This window comes from Phacochoerus africanus, chromosome 15, assembly GCF_016906955.1.
Source record: "Phacochoerus africanus isolate WHEZ1 chromosome 15, ROS_Pafr_v1, whole genome shotgun sequence".
In the NCBI taxonomy this organism is placed as follows: domain Eukaryota; kingdom Metazoa; phylum Chordata; class Mammalia; order Artiodactyla; family Suidae; genus Phacochoerus; species Phacochoerus africanus.
In genome coordinates, this window is record NC_062558.1 from 109,298,105 (window position 1) to 109,317,839 (window position 19,735).

At 44.8% G+C, this 19,735-nt stretch overlaps 1 protein-coding gene across 1 annotated transcript in view; it reads left to right on the forward strand.

The window, feature by feature from the left end:
* Nucleotides 1-8,650: 8,650 nt before the first annotated feature.
* The window catches only part of PI4K2A (phosphatidylinositol 4-kinase type 2 alpha), a 32,262-nt gene continuing 21,177 nt past the window's right edge, over nucleotides 8,651-19,735 (forward strand). The window contains exons 1-2 of the mRNA XM_047759469.1: nucleotides 8,651-9,157; nucleotides 17,728-17,928. Of these exons, the coding sequence (XP_047615425.1) occupies nucleotides 8,723-9,157; nucleotides 17,728-17,928 (636 nt within the window). The 5' untranslated portion in view covers nucleotides 8,651-8,722. The remainder of the gene's footprint in view (nucleotides 9,158-17,727; nucleotides 17,929-19,735) is intronic.

Sequence of the window (19,735 nt, forward strand, 5' to 3'; positions counted from 1 at the left end):
CCGCCACCACCTCCAGTGCCCGCCCGACTTGACGCCGCCATCCCCTGCAGCCGCACCGAGCACAATTCCCGCGGCCCATTGGCTGTTACCTAGGCAACTGGGAGCAACGCCACTCTCCATTGGTCCAGCCCGGGCTCCGCGCCATCTTTGTGTGGGGCGGAGTGTCTAGGGAGCCCCTGGCCGAACATCCGAAAGGGTGGGGCTGACCCAAGGTCCCACCTCATCCACCCATAGAACTCAGGTCTTGCCTGCCTAGAGGAACCCTAGCCGAAATGTTAACCCCCAACCAAACAAAACCAGACCTGTGTCAGACGCAACAGTTACCAACTCCAGCGGCTCGGATCCCACTTAGATCTGCACAGTTGTTAATGGCACCTCCGCGGAGCTGAAGGACAGAACCCCAAATCGGCTTTTGAGGTGCAGTTTTGTAAACTGTAAAGCGCAAGACGGGGCAACTACAGTTTAATGAGTGTCAACCCTGTGCCAGCACTGTGATATCAGGGCACTTTTTTTTTTGCACTCATTATAGGGATTTATGGTGGTGGTGTCATTACTCATATCCTTTGTATTTAAAATACAGTTTGCTCCAAGATTGGAGCAAATCCTCCCAATAACCATGCACACCAACCGGTTTATCCATATGTTTACTTACCGAGCAATGCGAATGCAGCGTGATGCCAGGTCCTGCCAGGCTGGAATAGAAATGATTACCTCTCTCCTAGGATTTACTGCCTAGCTATGGAGAAGAAAATATTCATGCACACGGAAAAATTCAAGACAATAATTAATTGTGGTGTTTTGTTTTGTTTTTTTGTCTTTTTAGAGCTGCACCGGTGGCATATGGAAGTTTCCAGGCGAGGGGTGGAATCAGAGCTGCAGCTGCCGGCCTACGCTACAGGCACAGTAATGCCGGATCCGAGCCACTTCTGGACCCTCACCACAATTCACCTGCAACGCTGAACCCCAGACTCACTGAGAGAGGCCAGGGTTCAAACCTACATCCATGGATCCTAGTCGGATTCGTTTCTGCTGATCCACAACGGGAACTCCTATAATTAATTTTTAAGAGAAGATAAGCCTACAAAGAGAGTAAGCAAATTATTTTGCTGAATTGGGATTTCCTAGTCTGTCGAATAGGGTTTTTTGTTTGGTTTTTGTTTTGTTTTGTTTTTTGCTTTTTTAAGGGCTGCACCTGCAGCATATGGAAATTCCCAGGCTAGGGATCCAATCGGCGCTGTAGCTGCCAGCCTACGCCACAGCAACGCGTGATCCCAGCCTCAACTTCGACCTAGGCCACAGCTCACAGTCACAGCCATGCCGGAGCCTTAACCCACTGAGCGAGGCCAGGAATCAAACCCACATCCTCGTGGATACTCGTTGGGGGTTCATAAACCCCATGAGCCACAATGGGAACTCCCAGAATAGGATGTTAATAGTAATAATGACATAGTCTCCCTGACACTTATATGAAAATACAATGCAAAATGCTCAGTACTGTATCTCACATTCTAAGTGCTCAATAAACTGTAGATTTAAAAGACTTGGACACTATATTCAAACCCCATCTCTGCCGCCAACTGTGGGTGACTTCAAGCAAGTTATTAAACACTCTAGCCTGTGAAATGAGTTTGGTTAGTTGACCTACAAAATTCAATCCAGCTCTAAATCACTGGTTCAACATGCTGAACTGTGAGATGTTAACTAGAGGCATAATTACAGTAGTTGAGGGAATGGAGTATCAAAAAAAACACAAATATTAGAGAGTTTCTGTTGTGGCACAGTGGAAACAAATCCAGTTAGGATCCATAAGGATGTGGGTTCCATTCCTGGCTTTGTTCAGTGGGTTAAGGATCCAACGTTGCCGTGAACTATGGTGTAGGTTGCAGATGTAGCTTGGATCATGAGTTTCTATGGCTGTGGTGTAGACCAGCAGCTGTAGCTCCAATATGACCCCTAGCCTGGGAACCTCCATATGCTACAGATATGGCCTTTAAAAAAACTGCAAAACAACAACAGCAAAAAAGAAAACAAACATTAAGGAGTTCCCCTCATGGCTCAGCAGTGACGAACTCAACTGGTATCCATGAGGATGCAGGTTTGATCCCTGGCCTCACTCGGTGGGTTAAGGGATCAGGTGTTGCTGTGAGCTGTGGTGTAGGTCATAGACTCAGCTGGAATCTGATGTTGCTATGGCTGTGGCATAGGCCAGCAGCTACAGCTCTGATGTGACCCCTAGCCTGGGAACCTCCATATGCTGTAGGTTCGGGGCTCCCCCCCAAAAAAAGACAAAACAAATATTAGATTGGAGAATGTATATTAGAAACTATGAAGAAATAAGATTAAATAGATTGTGATTAAATCATGGAAAGACCTGAAAAATTAGAGGATATGGTTTGCCAAATGTACTCTCTTGAATCTGCAAATTTGTAGAAACAGAAAGTAGAAATATAGAGGTTACAAAGAGCCAGGGGAAGAAGGAGTTATTGTTTAATAGGTACTGAATTTATGTTGGGATGATGAAAAAGCTTTGGGTACAGATAGTAGTTACGGTTACACAGCATTGTGACTGTATTAAATGTCACTTATTATAGACTTTTGAATGGTTAAAATGATAAATATTGCATGTATTTTTCCACAATAAAAAACATAGTTTCTTGATCAGAGTGGTGACACAATAAAACCAAATTTTTTAAAGAAAATTAATCTACAGTAATACCCAGAGACGATCAGAGAACTATTGGAAGCAGAACTCAGAAACTATTCTAACCATGTAGCTAAGACAAACTGAGAGTCTCAAAACTAATGAGACATCAGTGAAGATGGAAATAAAAGGGATAAATATGAGGCATAGTTCATAGACATATTTAATAAGAAGCAATATAATATTAAAAGCATGGAACTAGTCTCCCTGTATTTGGATCCAGCTCTGCCACTTGCAGCTTCATGACCATAGGCAAGTTACTTTACTCAGTTTCCAACATCATAAGGGCTATATAATGCCAGTTACATGGCTTAATCCATACAAAGTATTTAAAACTTGCCTGGCGTTTGGTAAGTGCTAGCTCTTAGGGAATGTATTGACCCTTTTCAGTAAAAGGAAAAGCAAATTCTAAGAGGTAGATACAGGAAAATTTTCCATAGAGAGAAACTCAGAATTCAAGAGAGAACTCTGAATCTTGGAGATTTTCTTGACTATAATGTAAAACTTAGGGGTTAGATCAGATGAATAATACTGAGATCATCTTTGTGGCTATGGTCCCTAAGACATAAGAGACAAGTATTATTTGATTATTCTATGTCTGGATAGGAAAAGAAAATGCATGTCCACGGTGGCTCAGCAGTTTAAGGATCCAGGATTGTAACTGATATGGCTTGGGTCACTGCTGTGGCATAGGTTCTACCCCTGGCCTGGGAACTTCTGCATGCCATAGGCATGCCCCCCCCACCCCCCCAAAAAAATCTTGTTGTTGAAAGAGGAAATTGAACCCTGTTGTAGAGACCTTTGCCTGGAATAGTTTATTTGACCAAAAAAAAAAAAAAAAGTTTAAGTCATTGCATTGTTAAAAACAAGTGGCTCCAGTGGAGTCAATTGTGCTAAGCCTTATGTCACTAAACCCAAACTTAATATTTTACTTAATTATAGTTTCAGCCTCTCCCAGATACAGAATCTTAAACTGGACAATCTAAATTACCTGGTCAGGGAGTTCCCATCGTGGCTCAGTGGAAACAAATCCGACTAGGAACCATGAGGTTGCAGGTTCAATCCCTGGCCTTGCTCAGTGGGCTAAGGATCCAGCGTTGCCGTGAGCTGTGGTGTGGGTTGCAGATGCGGCTCGGATCCCCAGTTGCTGTGATTGTGGTGTAGGCCGCCAGCTACAGCTCCGATTTGACCCCTAGCCTGGGAACCTCCATAAGCCTCAGTCTAAAAGGACAAAAAGACAAATAAATAAATAAATAACTTGGTCAGCACTAGTGAGGTAATCTTTCTGATAGACCTTGGCATCTTGGTCCTTAAAGGAAGGTGAACCTCACCACAGCCAATCCTCTTTTCGCTCTAACTTCCTTGGCCCACTCCCTTCTGCCTATAAATGTCTTTCATTTTGCCTTTTTTTAGGGCCACACCCGTGGCATGTGTGGAAGTTCCCAGGCTAGGGGTCCAATTGGAGCTACTGCTGCAGGCCTACACCACAGCCTCAGCCACAGCAACATGGGATCCAAGCTATCTCTGCAACCTACACCACAGCTCATGGCAACGCTGGATCCTTGGCAATGCTGGATCCTTAACCCACTGACTGAGGCTAGGGATCGAACCTGCATCCTCATAGTTCCTAGTCAGGTTTGTTCACCACTAAGCCACAAAGGAAACTCCAGGTCTTTCATTTTGTATACCTCCTCAGAACTCCTTTCTATCTTCTAGATGGGATGCTGCCAAAATCATGAATCATTGAATAAAGCCAATAAGATCTTGAAAATTTATCCAGTTGTATTTTGCTTTTTAACACCATACATACAATTAAACAATAGTTCTTTCACTTCAGTACTTTTAGTTAGTTGTAGCAATAGTTTGACTCACGAAAGAATGATTTTGGAGTTTCTGCTGTGGCACAGTGGGTTAAGAATTCGACTACAGTGATTTGGGTCACTGTGGAGGTGCATGTTGGATCCCCAATCAGGCATAATGGGTTCAAGGACCCAGAGTGTATGGGTCGCAGCTGCAGTTCAGATTCAATCCCTGGCCCGGGAACTTCTATATGCTGCAAGTGTGGCCATAAAAAGGAAAAACAAAAAAGAATGATTTTTAAATATGGTTACTATGCAGATGATCATCTTTTGTGAAAATCCATGCCTCTAGTCTGTTGGTTACTTTAAACAGAAAAACAAAAACATCAACAGTAACCTCAGCAGTGACAAAAACCTACTATTCATCGAGTGCCTTTTATGTGCTAAGCACTATACTAAGTGCTTTATATACATGATCTTGATTTTATTTAACCATTTGAAGAAGGGATAATTATTCCCACTTCATAGAGGAGGAAACTAAGGCTTAGAGAGTTAAGTAACATACACAGTAGTAAGCGTGGAGGTGGAGTTCAAACTCAGATGTCTCTGATTCCCTCTATTTCCTATGATGAAACAAAAATTCATATTTTACAGCAGAATAAGAAAAATGTAAACACAAAAATTCTCTCTGCCAGTTTGGGCTTCCTCCTTTCTCTTTAGTGTGCACTGTGCATGCATCTGCATTATACCCGAACAAGATCTTCCCAAAGGCAGAAATACCCGCTCGACCATAAAGATCAATTTTTCTTCTTCTGGTGCCAGCCATGTAACTCCTTAGACAATAGCATTCTTTTCTCAATCCTTGTGTGTGCAGCCCTCTTTGGTGAACTTTATGTCCAGTCCCAATATATCATTTCCCTTAAAGACAGTGATTAGCGCAAAACTGATCAGCTGGGAGTTCCCATTGTGGCTCAACAGTAATGAACGCAACTAGTGTCCATGATGACTTGGGTTTGATCTCTGGCCTTGCTCAGTGGGTTAAGGATCCGGCCTTGCTATGAGCTGTGGTGTAGGTCACAGACGCAGTTCGAATCTGGTGTTGCTGTGGCTGTGGCTTAGGCCGGCAGCTACAGTTCTGATTCGACCCCTAGTTCAGGAACTTCCATGTGCCAAGGGTGAAGCCCTAAAAAAAAGCCCCAAATCCCCACAAAACAAAACAAAACTGATTGGATGACCTGGGGAGATACTGAGGTGAGCCTAATAGAAGTTCTTGGCTTAACTACTTACGTATGACTATGTTCATGTTACCAGCTCTATTACTTGTATTCTGCCTATTTTACAGGGTTATCATTTCTTGCATTATCAAATGTGTGACCGAGCCACCAATAAAACTAATGATGACTAGGCGACTTGAAATGATTGACCAAACATACAGTCCTATAAGATCAGTGACGTAACAGTGCAATTCTAGATGTGGGAAAAGACAACAAAAAAGAACCATTTCCTGGATGGTAACAGACTAATAAGACAGACAGTCCAGAGGCTTTTGGCTACAGTTAACAGGGTCTAGTCCAGTTAAAGCACATTTTTTTCAATTCTGTTACATTTATTATCTTCTTTTTTTTTTTTTTTGTCTTTTTTCTAGGGCCCCTCCTGCGGCATATGGAGGTTCCCAGGCTAGGGGTCGAATCAGGGCTGTTGCTGTTGGCCTATGCCAGAGCCACAGCAACCCGGGATCCGAGCCGCGTCTGCAACCTACACCACAGCTCACGGCAACGCCGGATCCTTAACCCACTGAGCAAGGCCAGGGATCGAACCCGCAACCTCATGGTTCCTAGTCGGATTCGTTAACCACTGTGCCACAACGGGAACTCCTACATTTATTATCTTTGTTAATGCTCAGGCCATCTCATCTTTGGCCAATAGACCCTATTCAGATTGTCTCCCGAGTCCTTTTTTTTTTTCCCCCCCCATAAGTACAGTTGATTTACAAGGTCGTGTTAGTTTCAGGTGTACAGCAAAGTGATTTAGGATGTGTGTGTGTGTGTGTGTGTGTGTGTGTGTGTGTATTTATACTTTTTCAGATTCTATTCCCTTATAGTTATTACCAAATATTGAGTATAGTTCCCTGTGCTATACAGTAGGTCTTGGCTGATTACCTACAGTAATAGCAGATTGAATGATCTGTTAGTGAAGTCCTCACCCAACCTGGTGCCATGAGGCAAATTAGTCACGAAATGCCTCTCAAACTTTGGCTGAAATTAAGACCAAAAAGAAGGGATTGTAAAGCAAAGAATGTTGCTCATATCCAGTTCTACAAGCATCAAGTCATCAGCCACTGCAAGTTATTGGCCTACAGTACATTGAAAGGAATTCAGGGTGAAGATCAGGATGAGGCACTTTGTGCTCTGAGAAAACTCACAGCCCTTAGTTAGATATTTCCAGGAGAAATTTTAGGAACCTGTTTTTTGCATCTTCCCATACTTAGAAAAGCACTAAAACCGTTAAGTAGGTATCTGTTGCTTGTGAATAGCAATAACCTTCTACCAAGATGTATGCTTGATTGTAGTACCTATTCCTCAAAATCACATATAAACTGACCTCCCCTCACCTCTTCAGGACAGTTCTCAGACCTCTCTGAGAGACTGTCCCCCACGTTATAATCCTCAGGTTTGTTTTGAATAAAATATTCCATTTCTTTCTTAGATTGAATACTGACTAATTTTTCATGGGTAACCGTGCCCTCCAGTGACCTAATTACATTCCTCCTTTAAGACAACTCACAGCACACGCTGAACTTGAGGCCCTCGCTGACTCTCCAACCAACCTCCAAGTCACTGAACTTTTAATATGGAGTTTCCAGCTCTCAATATCAGCTCTTTTTCTTCTAAGCCTCAGAGAGCTGTGTGTCTTCAGCTTGTGGGCAGGGACTACATGGTTCTCTTTTCCACTAACAAAAATGTACTGAGCACCCACTGTACATTTAGACACTGAGGTTTTACAGTGATGAAAAAAAGGTCATGGACTCTTTTTTTTTTCTTTTTCTTTTTGCCTTTTCTAGGGCCGCTCCTGCGGCATATGGATGTTCCCAGGCTAGGGGTTGAATCAGAGCTCTAGCCACCGGCCTACGCCAGAGCCACAGCAATGAGGGATCCGAGCCGCGTCTTCGACCTACACCACACCTCATGGCAATGCCAGATCCTTAACCCACTGAGCAAGGCCAGAGATCGAACCCGCAACCTCATGGTTCCTAGTCGGATTCATTAACCACTGCGCCACGACGGGAACTCCTGGAAATTTTTAGTCTCATGGGACCATACCTTTCTTCAATTAACAAATATGCTCTGGGAGTTCCCATGGTGGCTCAGCGGTCAACGAACCCGACTAGCATCCATGAGGACGCGCGGCTTCGATATCTGGCCTCTATCAGTGGGTTAAGGATCCCGCGCTGCGGTGAGCTGTGGTGTAGGTCACAGACGCTGCTCGGATCTGGCGTTTCTGTGGCTATGGCGTAGGCCATCGGCTACAGCTCCGATTGGATCCCTAGCCTGGGAACCTCCATATGCTGCGGGGGCAGCCTTCAAAGTACAAAAAGGAAAAAAAAACAAAAAAATATGCTCTAAGCATTGGGTCAGGCAGTGTGTAAGCTACATGAAGACTAGAGTTAAAAAAAAAAACAAAACTTTTTATTTAGGTAGAAATTTTTGTTTCTTTGCTTCTCTTCTGTCTCTCCAGCAAACAGGAAGTGCTCAATACATATTTAGTGAATGAGTGCACGATGCAACGACTCCAGATCAAGAGTTCTCCAGTCTCTCAGCTCGTTCATAATAGGCACTCAAGTAGAGTGACTGATGAGGTAGGCGGCTTTATTGAAGGTTCCCAAACAGGCGCAGGCAATCGGAAGTTAAGTGCAGAGTAGGATCGAAAGAGCAGAGGGCGTGTCTGACCCGTCGGTGACTCTTGGAGCATGCGCAATCTCACAGACGGTGACGGGCGAAAACTGCGGAGGCCGCGATTGCGTAGGCGCTGGTTCTGATTGGTTGCTGTTTGCGCGCGAGGGGTCGTGCCTACTCGTCGCCAAGTAAACAGGGAGGGTGGGGGCGGGGCCAAGAAGCACCGCAACCTGGTTGGCCAGGCGCGGGTTGGGGGGTGTCGCGGATTGGTCCGGGCCGGAGCTCAGCTGTGTGGAGCGCACCGGGTCCCGGAGCCCGCGGCCTGAGGGATGGACGAGACGAGCCCACTAGTGTCCCCCGAGCGGGCCCAGCCTCCGGACTACACCTTCCCGTCCAGCTCGGGCGCTCACTTTCCGCAGGTGCCGGGGGGCGCGGTCCGCGTGGCGTCGGCGGCCGGCCCAGCCCCCTCTCCGCCGGGCTCACCAGGCCACGACCGGGAAAGACAGCCACTGCTGGATCGGGCCCGGGGCGCGGCGGCCCAGTGTCAAACCCAAACCGTGGCGGCACAGGCCCAAGCCCTGGCCGCCCAGGCCGCGGCAGCGGCTCATGCCGCGCAGGCCCACCGCGAGCGGAACGAGTTCCCGGAGGACCCCGAGTTCGAGGCGGTGGTGCGGCAGGCCGAGGTGGCCATAGAACGCTGCATCTTCCCCGAGCGCATCTACCAGGGCTCCAGCGGAAGCTATTTCGTCAAAGACCCTCAGGGGGTGAGAGCGGACTGGGGACCGAGGCCGCGGGCTTCGGGGAGGGTGGGCCTGCCGGGCGAGTTTGAGGCTTCGCACAGCCATAGGGAGAAGGGGGGCTGAAAGGCTGCAAAAGGGATAAACTTCATAGTGCCGAGCCTCTTGGCAGGATTTTGGAGTGCCATTGAGGACTGGAGATGGAGAAGCTCTGCGGAATGAAGAAATAAATCAGAACTTATTTGGTAGGGGAGGAGGGAGCGGAAAATGAAAAGAGGAAATTGACCAGATACAGGCGAAGGGCCCGGCGGTGTGGTGGGGCAATCGGCCTCTGGACAGAAACGCGGGGAAATGCTGCTTTCTACTAGGTTCCTGAGCTTTAAACTACAGAGACTGCTATTTGTCCACTGACTTAACAAATTTAAGCCCGTTCTCTCTTTATGGACAGAACCAGTGTTGTCGCTGTGCATTGAGGAGAATGGGTGACCCATAAGGGGCTCTGAGGGTTCTTTTCCATCTTTCTGTGCTATGGAGATGTCTCCTGCTACCGTCCCAGGTCTCTTATTGGCAGACGTTGGTGATAGAGTGGGTGGACTCACCAGTTTCATATGTACTGATCATTGCTCACTTCTGTGAAATTGTTCAAATCCTCTTTTATGGTTCCTCAGTTTAGAATGTGAAGTTTGAGAAACATGGGACTATCAGCTACCTTTTAACCTTCACTTCTTACCTAGGACTATCAGAAGTTTGCTTTTTTCAGGAAGGCGAAGTGTTTGGCTGACCTCTGTTTTATCACTGGCATGTATTTAAAGGAGGTTGGGGATGGGAAGGAATGGGGCATGAAGCGACCAGGGCAGCTGACAAGTGACTTTTATACTTTTGATAATCGCAGAAGAATTTAAGGCATTTAGATCAAACTAGAGGTATGTTTGGAATATCAGTGAGTCAAAAAAATATCAAGTCTTCCCTGTTAAAGTTCTCGGGTGGACCAGTATGGTTTATTGGAAAAATATATTATTGTTATAGTTATTAGAAGGGTGGGTATCAGAGCTCCCTCAAATTTCCCCTGTGTCTCTACTGTGTGTAACACTGGTGCTGAGTGGCCAGGATGGATGGTCACTTTGCAGCTCTTGGTTAGGTTCATTGAAGGGTCTGATTATTCTCCCAAATGGTGTCCCTGAATTACCATCAAGAACCAGAGAGCAAATCTGCTCTCAACTCAATTAACATAAACTGAGATGGGGGAAAGCTTTGAGAGTAAAATCTTTCCAAGTCCCTTAAATGAGAGAGCAGTGAGTTAAATTGAAAGCTCAAAGGGGAACTGTCACTTCTAGAAAGAAAGAAAGGTGGGTGTCCTGAGGTGTTTTTTGTTTTGTTTTCTTTTGATTTGGGGTTTGTTTTTTTTTGTTTTGTTTTGTTTTTTTGGCTGCACCCCCAGCAGCATGAGGAGTTCCTGGGCCAGGGATTGAACCTGAGCTACACCAGATCCTTAACTCCTTGCCCTGAAGTTTAATGCAAGATGTTTTTGTCTTTTTAATTTGGTAACCAGAATGAGATCTAAGATATGAGTGGTTTTTATTTTATTTTGTTGTTGTTAGCTTGTTGGCTGATGTAAGAAGGGACTGAGATTGTCTTTGTTAGGTACAGAAGTAGGAGGAAGGTTTTCATTTTTCTATTGTGACACTGTTACGGCGCCACTGGAAAGTGGGTCAGGTGAGCTAAGAAGTGATCTGGTGCTCTGACATGTGGGTGTAATGTGATCTCTCAATTCTATCTAGCAGGTAAAGTACCACCACATTGGTCCATAGCCACAGAGAATGGCAGACTATGGATATGCTTCTTGGTAATTGCAAGATCTTAGTCTCTCAAATTTCCTGGCCACTGCCCTTTCTTAGAGGGGAAATCAAAACACATATGGCCGGACAAAACCTATTAATTTAACCATCCTGTTCCCATTGAGGAGAATGTGGTTCAGAGCAGAGGCTCACTTCCTAAATGCTGTGGTAGATTGTATTGGACCACAGACTCGCTGTAGTTGGTTTTATCATCTTTGGTTCTGCTCCAAAGTGTGTTTATTTATTTTATTTAAAAATACTTAGCTTTTGGAGTTCCCATCATGGCTCAGCAGTTAATGAACCCAACTAGTATCCGTGAGGATGCTGCTTTGATCCCTGGCCTTGCTCAGGGGGATAAGGATCCGGTATTGCCATGAGCTGTGGTGTAGGTTGCAGGTGCAGCTCTGATCCCTTGTTGCTGTGGCTTTGTCTTAGGCTGGCAGGTACAGCTCTGATTTTACCCCTAGCCTGGGAAGCTCCATATGCCATGGGAGCAGCCCTAAAAGGACAAACAAACAAACGAATGAATAAATAAATATACAAAAATACTTAGCATTTGGGAGTTCCCGTTGTGGCGCAGCAGAAACAAATCTGACTAGTATCTATGAGGATGCGAGTTTGATCCCTGGCCGCGCTCAGTGGGTTGGGGATCCAGTGTTGCCATGAGCTGTGGTGTAGGTTGCAGACTCGGTTTAGGTCCTGCGTTGCTCTGGCTGGGGCATAGGCCAGCAGCTGCAGCTCCTATTCGACCCCTAGGCTGGGAACTTCCATATGTGGGTGCGGCCCTAAAAAGAAAAAAAAAAAATTAAAAAAACCAAAACAACAACAACCAAAAAAACCCTTAACATTTATTGTATGCCAGGTACTATTTAAAGTGCTTTACAAATAATAATTTACTTAATACTTGTAACACCTTTGGAAGGAGGTACTATTATCCCCACAGACAGTAACACCAAGGCACACAGTATAACTAATTCACCCAGGGTCTCCCAGGTGGTAAGTGGGAGGCAAGATTCCGACCCAGGCAGACTGGCTCCAGAGTTCATACTTCTAACCACTATGTCCTGCTGCCTCAGAGTTAGTCATCTGAATCTCTGGTTTGTCTTTTCAGGTACCATATTGGTTAGAGCTAAATTTGGCTCTGCGTGACAGAAAATTTTAAATAATAATAATAACTTGAGTAAAAGTGTATTTGACTTCATAAAAGGAGTCTACAGGCTGCTCAGAGCTGGCATGGCGTTTCACTTTATTAGAGATGTACTATGAACAGTATGCATCCTTCCATCCAGCTGGCCAGCTAGCTCTAGCTTGTGGCTTCTACTTCATGATCCAAGAAGTCTACTTAAACTGCAGACATCCTGTCTGCTTTTCATTCAGCCCTTTGGAGGAGAGGGAGAGGATGCCCTGTCCCTGTAAGATATTTCCTAGAAGTTGCACCAGACTCTTCTCCTTACATCCTGTTGTCTAGAGCTTGGCTGCAGTAGCGGCTGGGAACTATAGTCTTTATTTTGCCAGCTGAAAATAAGGACCCATGTCCAAGGAAGAAGAGGGAAAGAGAGTGGGGGAACCAGCAGTTTCTGCCACAGGTACTTTTGGAGCTGGATGATCTGACAGGTTTTTGAGGATAATAGCCTCGATTCTCTTTCCGGTTTAGAATGGTTTCTTCCTAAGGATGAACAAGTGAGGACCTGGAACAGTAAAATGGAAAATGCTCGATCAGGAGTCACAGCTGAGGGTGCTCATATTACCCTCCTTACCTACATCCTTGTGCAGCAGGTCTCATGCTCAGTCACCTGCCAAACTATTTTTGGGGCATTTTCGGTTTTGAGAGGCTGATAATACTAGATGTGCATATTGCCAAATCATAGAACAGCATGTGATTCACTGGTTTATTAAGAGGATTCAATGAGATATCACACATGAAAGCTGCTGACATAGTTCCTGTTGCTTAGCAGGAGTTCAGATTGTTTTTTTAGGGCCGGAGGCGGTGGGGGGGCAGAGGGTGAACACCCATGGCATATGGAGGTTCCCAGGCTATGGGTCGAATCGGTGCTGTAGCTGCTGGCACAGCAACTAGGGATCTGAGCTGTGTCTGCAACCTACACCACAGTTCACAGCAATTCCAGATCCTTCACCTGCTGAGTGAGGGCAAGGATCACACCTGCATTCTCATGGATACTAGTCAGATTCGTTTCCCCTGAGCCACAACAGGAACTCCAGAGTGCTTCTTTTTAATTTAGATGCCCTCTGACCTCTGGATTAAGCTTTCTTGGATACTTGGCATTGAATAAGGCAAAGGTAGTATAATTTTGAGATAATCCTTTCCTATTGAGAATAGTAGTTCATTAGATAATGCTAATTGGTATTTTGTCACATTTCTGCAGATACTCACATGTTCTTAGAGCTTGGCCTTATATTAGTAATTTTCCACCTTTTAGAAATACTTTATTCACCAAGAATTTGTCATGAAAACAGTACAGTATTATTTTCCATTTTTCAAATATAAAATCATGTTGTAATGTTGAATGTGCTTCTTCCAACTACCTGTGCCCTCCGAGAAGTTTTGATGCTCTTGATTGAAAATGACACTGATAGCCAGGTAAAGAATAAAGATCACAAACAGAATAGAGAGTTCTCTGATGGCCTAGTGGGTTGAGGCTCCTGTGTTCTCACCACTGTGGCTCTGGTTGCTGCTGTGCAGCGTAGGTTCAATCCCTGGCCCAGGAATTCCCACATACTGCCTGTGTGGCAAAAAAGAAAAAACAAAAACAAAACCCAAGAAGGAACCTGAAATAAATGTCGCAACTCTCATTAAAAAAAAAAAAAAAGAATAACATTTTTATTACTAAAATGTTAAGAGGCCATCAAGTTTGTATACCACACATGGATGTAGTACTTGAAATTTTTAAGCATCGTCTGTTATAGGGAGCTATCCCCAGCCACAAGCTGTAATCGAGGCAGGTTGGGGTGATCGCAGTGGATAGGAGAATAAATACAGGCCGAATCCCTTTTACTGCAGTTTATTTGGATCCTATCTTCTTTCAGGGTCTCATGCCGCCTTTGTGCAAGAGTTAACATGTAAATAAGGCTTCTCTAGTCAAAGAGTGCTGTTTCCATCCAGCCTCTAATACAGAACACAGACTTGCCTTTTTCATCCTCGTTTCCTTATGAGTGTACCGTGGAGATTTCCGGGGGCTTCATGATGTGTGATATCGAAACAGGCTGAATGTTAAAGCAGAAGATTTGAGAATAGAGTTGTTTTATTGAGCCAGACATTGGAGGTTCGCAAAAGTGTAAAGGCCAGTTTTCTCACTCAAAGTTGTTTTCAAAAATATAGTTATTTCTTATAAAAACGAGTCACTTATGTTAACATGTAACAGGTTCATTTTTATTCTTAGGGGAATCAATAAAGTTTCAACTTTTTAGTTTTAACTTTCAGTATAGCCAATACAGATTTTACCCATGTAAACAAAAGCTTTGGGTCTTTAATAAGTTTTAAGAGTTTAAAGGGATCTTGAAACCAAAAAGTTTGTACACTTTTGTGTTTACCAAACTTAAAAAATAACTTTTATCAAGAGTGTTGATAAAAAAAATAACTTTTATCAAGAGTGTTGATAAGTTATCACTGCACAGTATGAGTGATATATTTGAACTGTCTTAGATTTTAGCATAACATAGTACTACCCTCCTCCTTGGGGCTGCTAGATGGAAATAGGAAGCCCTTTGGGTCCCAGGTTCCAGTAATTGGTTGCGGGATCTGGCACCAGCCAGTAAGTGGCTTCTTGCTCCCTTATGCAGTGCTGGGTTTTTTCCATTTGTTTGTTTTTTGTTTTGTCTTTTGTCTTTTTAGGGCATATGGAGATTACCAGGCTAGGGGTCTAATCGGAGCTGTAGCCGCCTGCCTACACAGCCTACACCACCGCCACAGCAACACCAGATCCGAGCCACGTCCTCGACCTACACCACAGCTCACGGCAATGCCTAATCCTTAACCACTGAGCAAGGCTAGGGACCGAACCCACAACCTCATGGTTCCTAGTCGGATTCGTCTCTGCTATGCCACAACAGGAACTCCTGCAGTGTTGTTTTTATCCCCAGGTTCATGGATTGCTGCTACTTGAACAACCGTCACCTCACCCCCTTCATTAAAAGGGGATTTGGGAAATGGGTGTTAGGGGAGGTGTTTCTGGAATACTGACATCAAACTAAAGCTTTCTCCTAAATGTGGTAAAGGAATTGTAAGTATATTAAAGAAAAGAGAGGATGGTGAGAAAAATTAAGTGGTCGTCATTTTCTTTCCCAACTAAATAATAGTATGGGCCTTTCTAATCTGAGTGGTTCTAGAGTTTGTTTTCTGTGAATTAGGAGAATATTCTTGAATATTCAGTAACACGGTTGATTATGTGAAGTTGACATTAATTTTGGAAATTAGGCCGGAGGCTGTTTTACGTGTCCATTCAGGAAACCCACAGAGTGCTGATGCACCATCTCACACGAGCTAGTTACTGAGCAAATGTTAACAGAATTGAATTGAACTGAGGCAACACTTAGTCCTGAAAGGCACTTGTGTCTCCATCCATCTGAATGTCCTGTTCCTCCAGCCTTCTCGCCCTGTCTTTCCCTCATTTGTCCATTCCAGATGTTTTATTTAATGAGACCCTTGTAATTCTGAGAGAACCATGACTGCTAATGCTGTTAGAGTTAACAAAATGCTTTCTGATACTCCTTATGGTGGAAGGAAATTGAGAAGTTTGAGAGGTCAGTCTAAAATGATGCTTGGCTGCAAAGTTCTGCTTCTTTAAGTGGAAGTATTTAAGCCTCAGCCCTGGTATTTTCCAGCTCTGCTGATAGTAGGAATGTCTTGGTTTCCCTTTCACTGGGGACCAGCTTGCTGAACTCTGCATTGTGCCTCAGTTGAACTGACCTGTGGGTTTCGGGGTGGGCCTCGTGTTGTCCTGTGGTTTGACTGCCCAGGTCCCTGGGAGTTACAGCGGAGTCATCAGTCATTCTCTGTCTGGGGTGCCACTTGCTACTGCAGCTGGGTGATTCAGAGCCCAGGGTTCCAGGAACAGAGACAGAAAGGAAGATTGCTGAAACAGGCCTCTTGCTGGCCACTTTGGATAAGAATGTAATTCTGAAGACTTATAATATGGATATATGCCTTTGACTTTGTCTGGTGAATAAGTACGTTTGTCTTTAAGAAGAAATTGATTCTCTCGAAGGAGGAGAGTTCTGTATTTTCTCTTGGCCTCTCTCATCCTTGCAAGGCTTCTTGAAGGAACTGGCCTCAAGAATGACCAGTTATTACTGCAGACATATCCCTGGCCAGTTCCTAATATGAGTACTTACTTAATGCAGGCAGGTGGACATATGTTTACTGCTGTGATCGGCCATTCAGGAAGTGACACCCACAGGAAAATGTCTTATGATCCAGACCAGCTTGAGTTGGCTGTGGTTTGAGGGAGGAGGAAGAATCATATGATATCAAGATGAATCACTTGAATAGCATATTTACTGATCTTCCTTTGAAAGTACCAGTTTGGAGACTGGAGAGAATGAGATAAATATAAAACACCCTGAAAGGGCTGACTGACCCTGGGTAAGAAACCTTCAGGAGGGAGGGCCTCAGTTTCTGGGTTGAAGTAGTACCCCATATGTTCAAGGATCTTTGAGGATTAAACCACTGTCTGCTAGAGAAGATGGATTTTAGTCTTTATGGCCTCTCATGTCCTGGTCTCTTGCCTATCAGAATTACTTAAAAGAACCTCGTTCTAACCAAGTAGCAGCTCCTTCTTCCTGCTGTGATTTTCCCCTTCCATTGCTTTCTTTTTTGTCTTTTGTTTGTTTGTTTGTTTTTTTAGGGCCTATGGAGGTTCCCAGGCTAGGGATCCAATTGGAGCTGTAGTGCGTGATCCTTAACCCACTGAGCGAGGGGGCCAGGGATTGAACCTGTGTCCTCATGGATACTAGTCAGATTCGTTTCTGCTGAGGCACGATGGGAACTCCCTCTTCCATTGCTTTCTTACCTTGTCATTCCTAAACTTTTTATTTTAAAGTTTTGTTAACACCCAGGGGGTGGGATAGTAAGACTGGTAGAGAAAATCAATCATTGGTGAAAGAATTTTCTTAACATCCCATGATACCTTACTAATTTCCATTCAGATGATACTTTTTTGAGTCTTTACACAATTGATGCAGAGCAATAGTGTATATGAATGAACCGTGACGTGATGGTTGGGGTTTGATGGTGTTAAAAGCTGTTGGACCATGTATATGTCAGACTTGGCACCTTCTTTGGCCACAGCCCTTTCTGATGATTCTTAGCTGCACACATGAGTTGGTGTCTTCCCCTTAAACCTGGGGAGAAGCCAGTGTCTAACTGTAATTAGGGATCCTCTGCCCGTGCCCGCTCATTTCTTACTAGAGACCTGCTGACCTCGTCTTTGAGCTTCTTTTTTTTTTTTTTTTTTTTTTTTAGGGCTGCATCCTTGGCATATGGAGGTTCCCAGGCTAGGGACCAAATCAGAGCTACAGCTGCTAGCCTACACCACAGCCACAGCAATGCCAGATCTGAGCCGTGTCTGCAGTCTACACCACAGCTCACGACAATGCCGGATCCCTGACCCACTGCATGAGGCCAGGGATTGAACCCACAACCTCATGGTTCCTAGTCAGATTCATTTTCCCCACGCCACAGTGGGAACTCCTGTGAGCTGCTTTAATCAGCTTGCCTTTAACATCCTCTTTCTTTTGTCTCTGTAGAAGATCATTGCAGTTTTTAAACCCAAGAATGAAGAGCCATATGGGCACCTTAATCCTAAGTGGACCAAGTGGCTACAGAAGCTGTGCTGTCCTTGCTGCTTTGGCCGTGACTGCCTTGTCCTCAACCAGGGCTATCTCTCAGAGGCAGGGGCCAGCCTGGTGGACCAAAAACTGGAACTCAACATTGTACCCCGTACGAAGGTCAGTGACCTGTCTCCAGGAAGCTGTACTGCCTGGCCAGAGTTTTTCTGGGCCTGCGCCCTGCTACATGTTGGTGTTACTGTTCAGTCCAATGAGGGCTATCTGTACCCTGAGTGTAGGGTTCTCAGCCTTTTTGTTTGTTTGTTAGAAGGTGGTGGATTTAGGCTCATGGTTTGATCATCTGCTGAAAGCTATCCTGAGAAGGATACACATAAAATTTTTGTGTACAATTTCAGGAAGTTTGCTGACCTTTGGATGCACATGTATAAGCTCCCTGGGTCTTTGGATTGAACCCAGGTAACCCCAAACTGGTGAGAAACCTAGCTACTTGTGATACTCACTGTCTTAGATCTCTGAGCCATTCCAGGATTTACATGCAGTCTAGAATGGACTAGCTGGTATCAGTGAAGCACATATGCAAGGTGTGCATGGAGGGCTCTAGGGTGGGCTGAGGGTTAGAGTAAAGGTCTGGCCTGAACACCTACAGGGAACTGCCATGGAATCCTTCTCATGCATCCTTGTGCTCTGGAATTCCAGTGCTTGTCTGAAAATAACAAAATCGGGTTCCCAGATCCAGGCAAATCTCCACTTAGAATGGATTTGTACACACCTTGTATGTGTTAGAAGCTTAGCTGAGGTTCTGATGTAGAACCGTTACCCGCCCCTCACCCCTTGCAAAAATATGCTTAAATACAGAATTCATTGCATACAGTTTCAAGAGGTGTACTGACCTCAGGTTAGGAGTCCCTGTGCTACAAGTGTTTCATGAAACTTTCCAGGGGTCCTGAGGAAGAAATCTGCTAGTCAGCTCTTGGACATCTAAGGACATGTCACCACCCGTTTACTATATGGCTCCTGCTGCTGCTTCTTCCTCTTCTTTTTCTTTTTACGGCTGCACCCTCAGCATATGGAAGTGTCTGGGCCAGGGGTCCAATCACATCTGTAGCTGAGGCCTACACCACAGCAGCGGCAACACCAGATCTGAACCACATTTGTGACCTACACTGCAGTTTGTGGCAATGCTGGATCTGTAACCTACTGAGCAAGGCCAGGTATCGATCCCACATCCTCACAGAGACAACACTGGGTCCTTAACCCACTGAGCGACAATGAGAACTCCTAATATGTGGTTTCTAGAGATTTATTTATTTATTTATTTTTATTTTTTTAGGGCCACACCCGTGGCATATGGAGGTTCCCAGGCTAGGGGTCTAATCGGAGCTGTAGCCGCTGGCTTACTCCAGAGCCACAGCAACACAGGATCCAAGCCAAGTCTGTGACCTACACCACAGCTCACAGCAACATCAGATCCTTAACCCCCTGAGAAAGGCCAGGGATTAAACTGGCGTCCTCATGGATACTAGTTGGGTTCATTAACCACTGAGCCATGACGGGAACTCCTCCTTCTCTCATTCTTAACAGCTAGCAAAGTATTGTACTTATAATGTGCGTTATAGGTATATTCACGGCTGAATCAGTGAATAAATACTAAACCATGAAAAAAACAGTAACAGAGATCCCCAAACTCTAGGCCTATGGAGAGAAGGTTTGATTATAGTTCTGGGCTTGTAGCTCCTATCTGGCATCTGCCTGGCCTCGTGCCGCTCATTTCTTCCCTTTATGCTTTAGTTTTAAATAGCACATTGAACATCTTTCATGATAATGCTCCTGAGATCTCCTACCTAACCTGAAATCCTTCTACTATACCCCTCTTAGACTCTAGAAATGCTTTTAAATACTCCAGGTTTATCACTCTGTAATTTCCTTTCTTTACTACGTAAACAGCAGACCACTCCAGCCCTTCGCC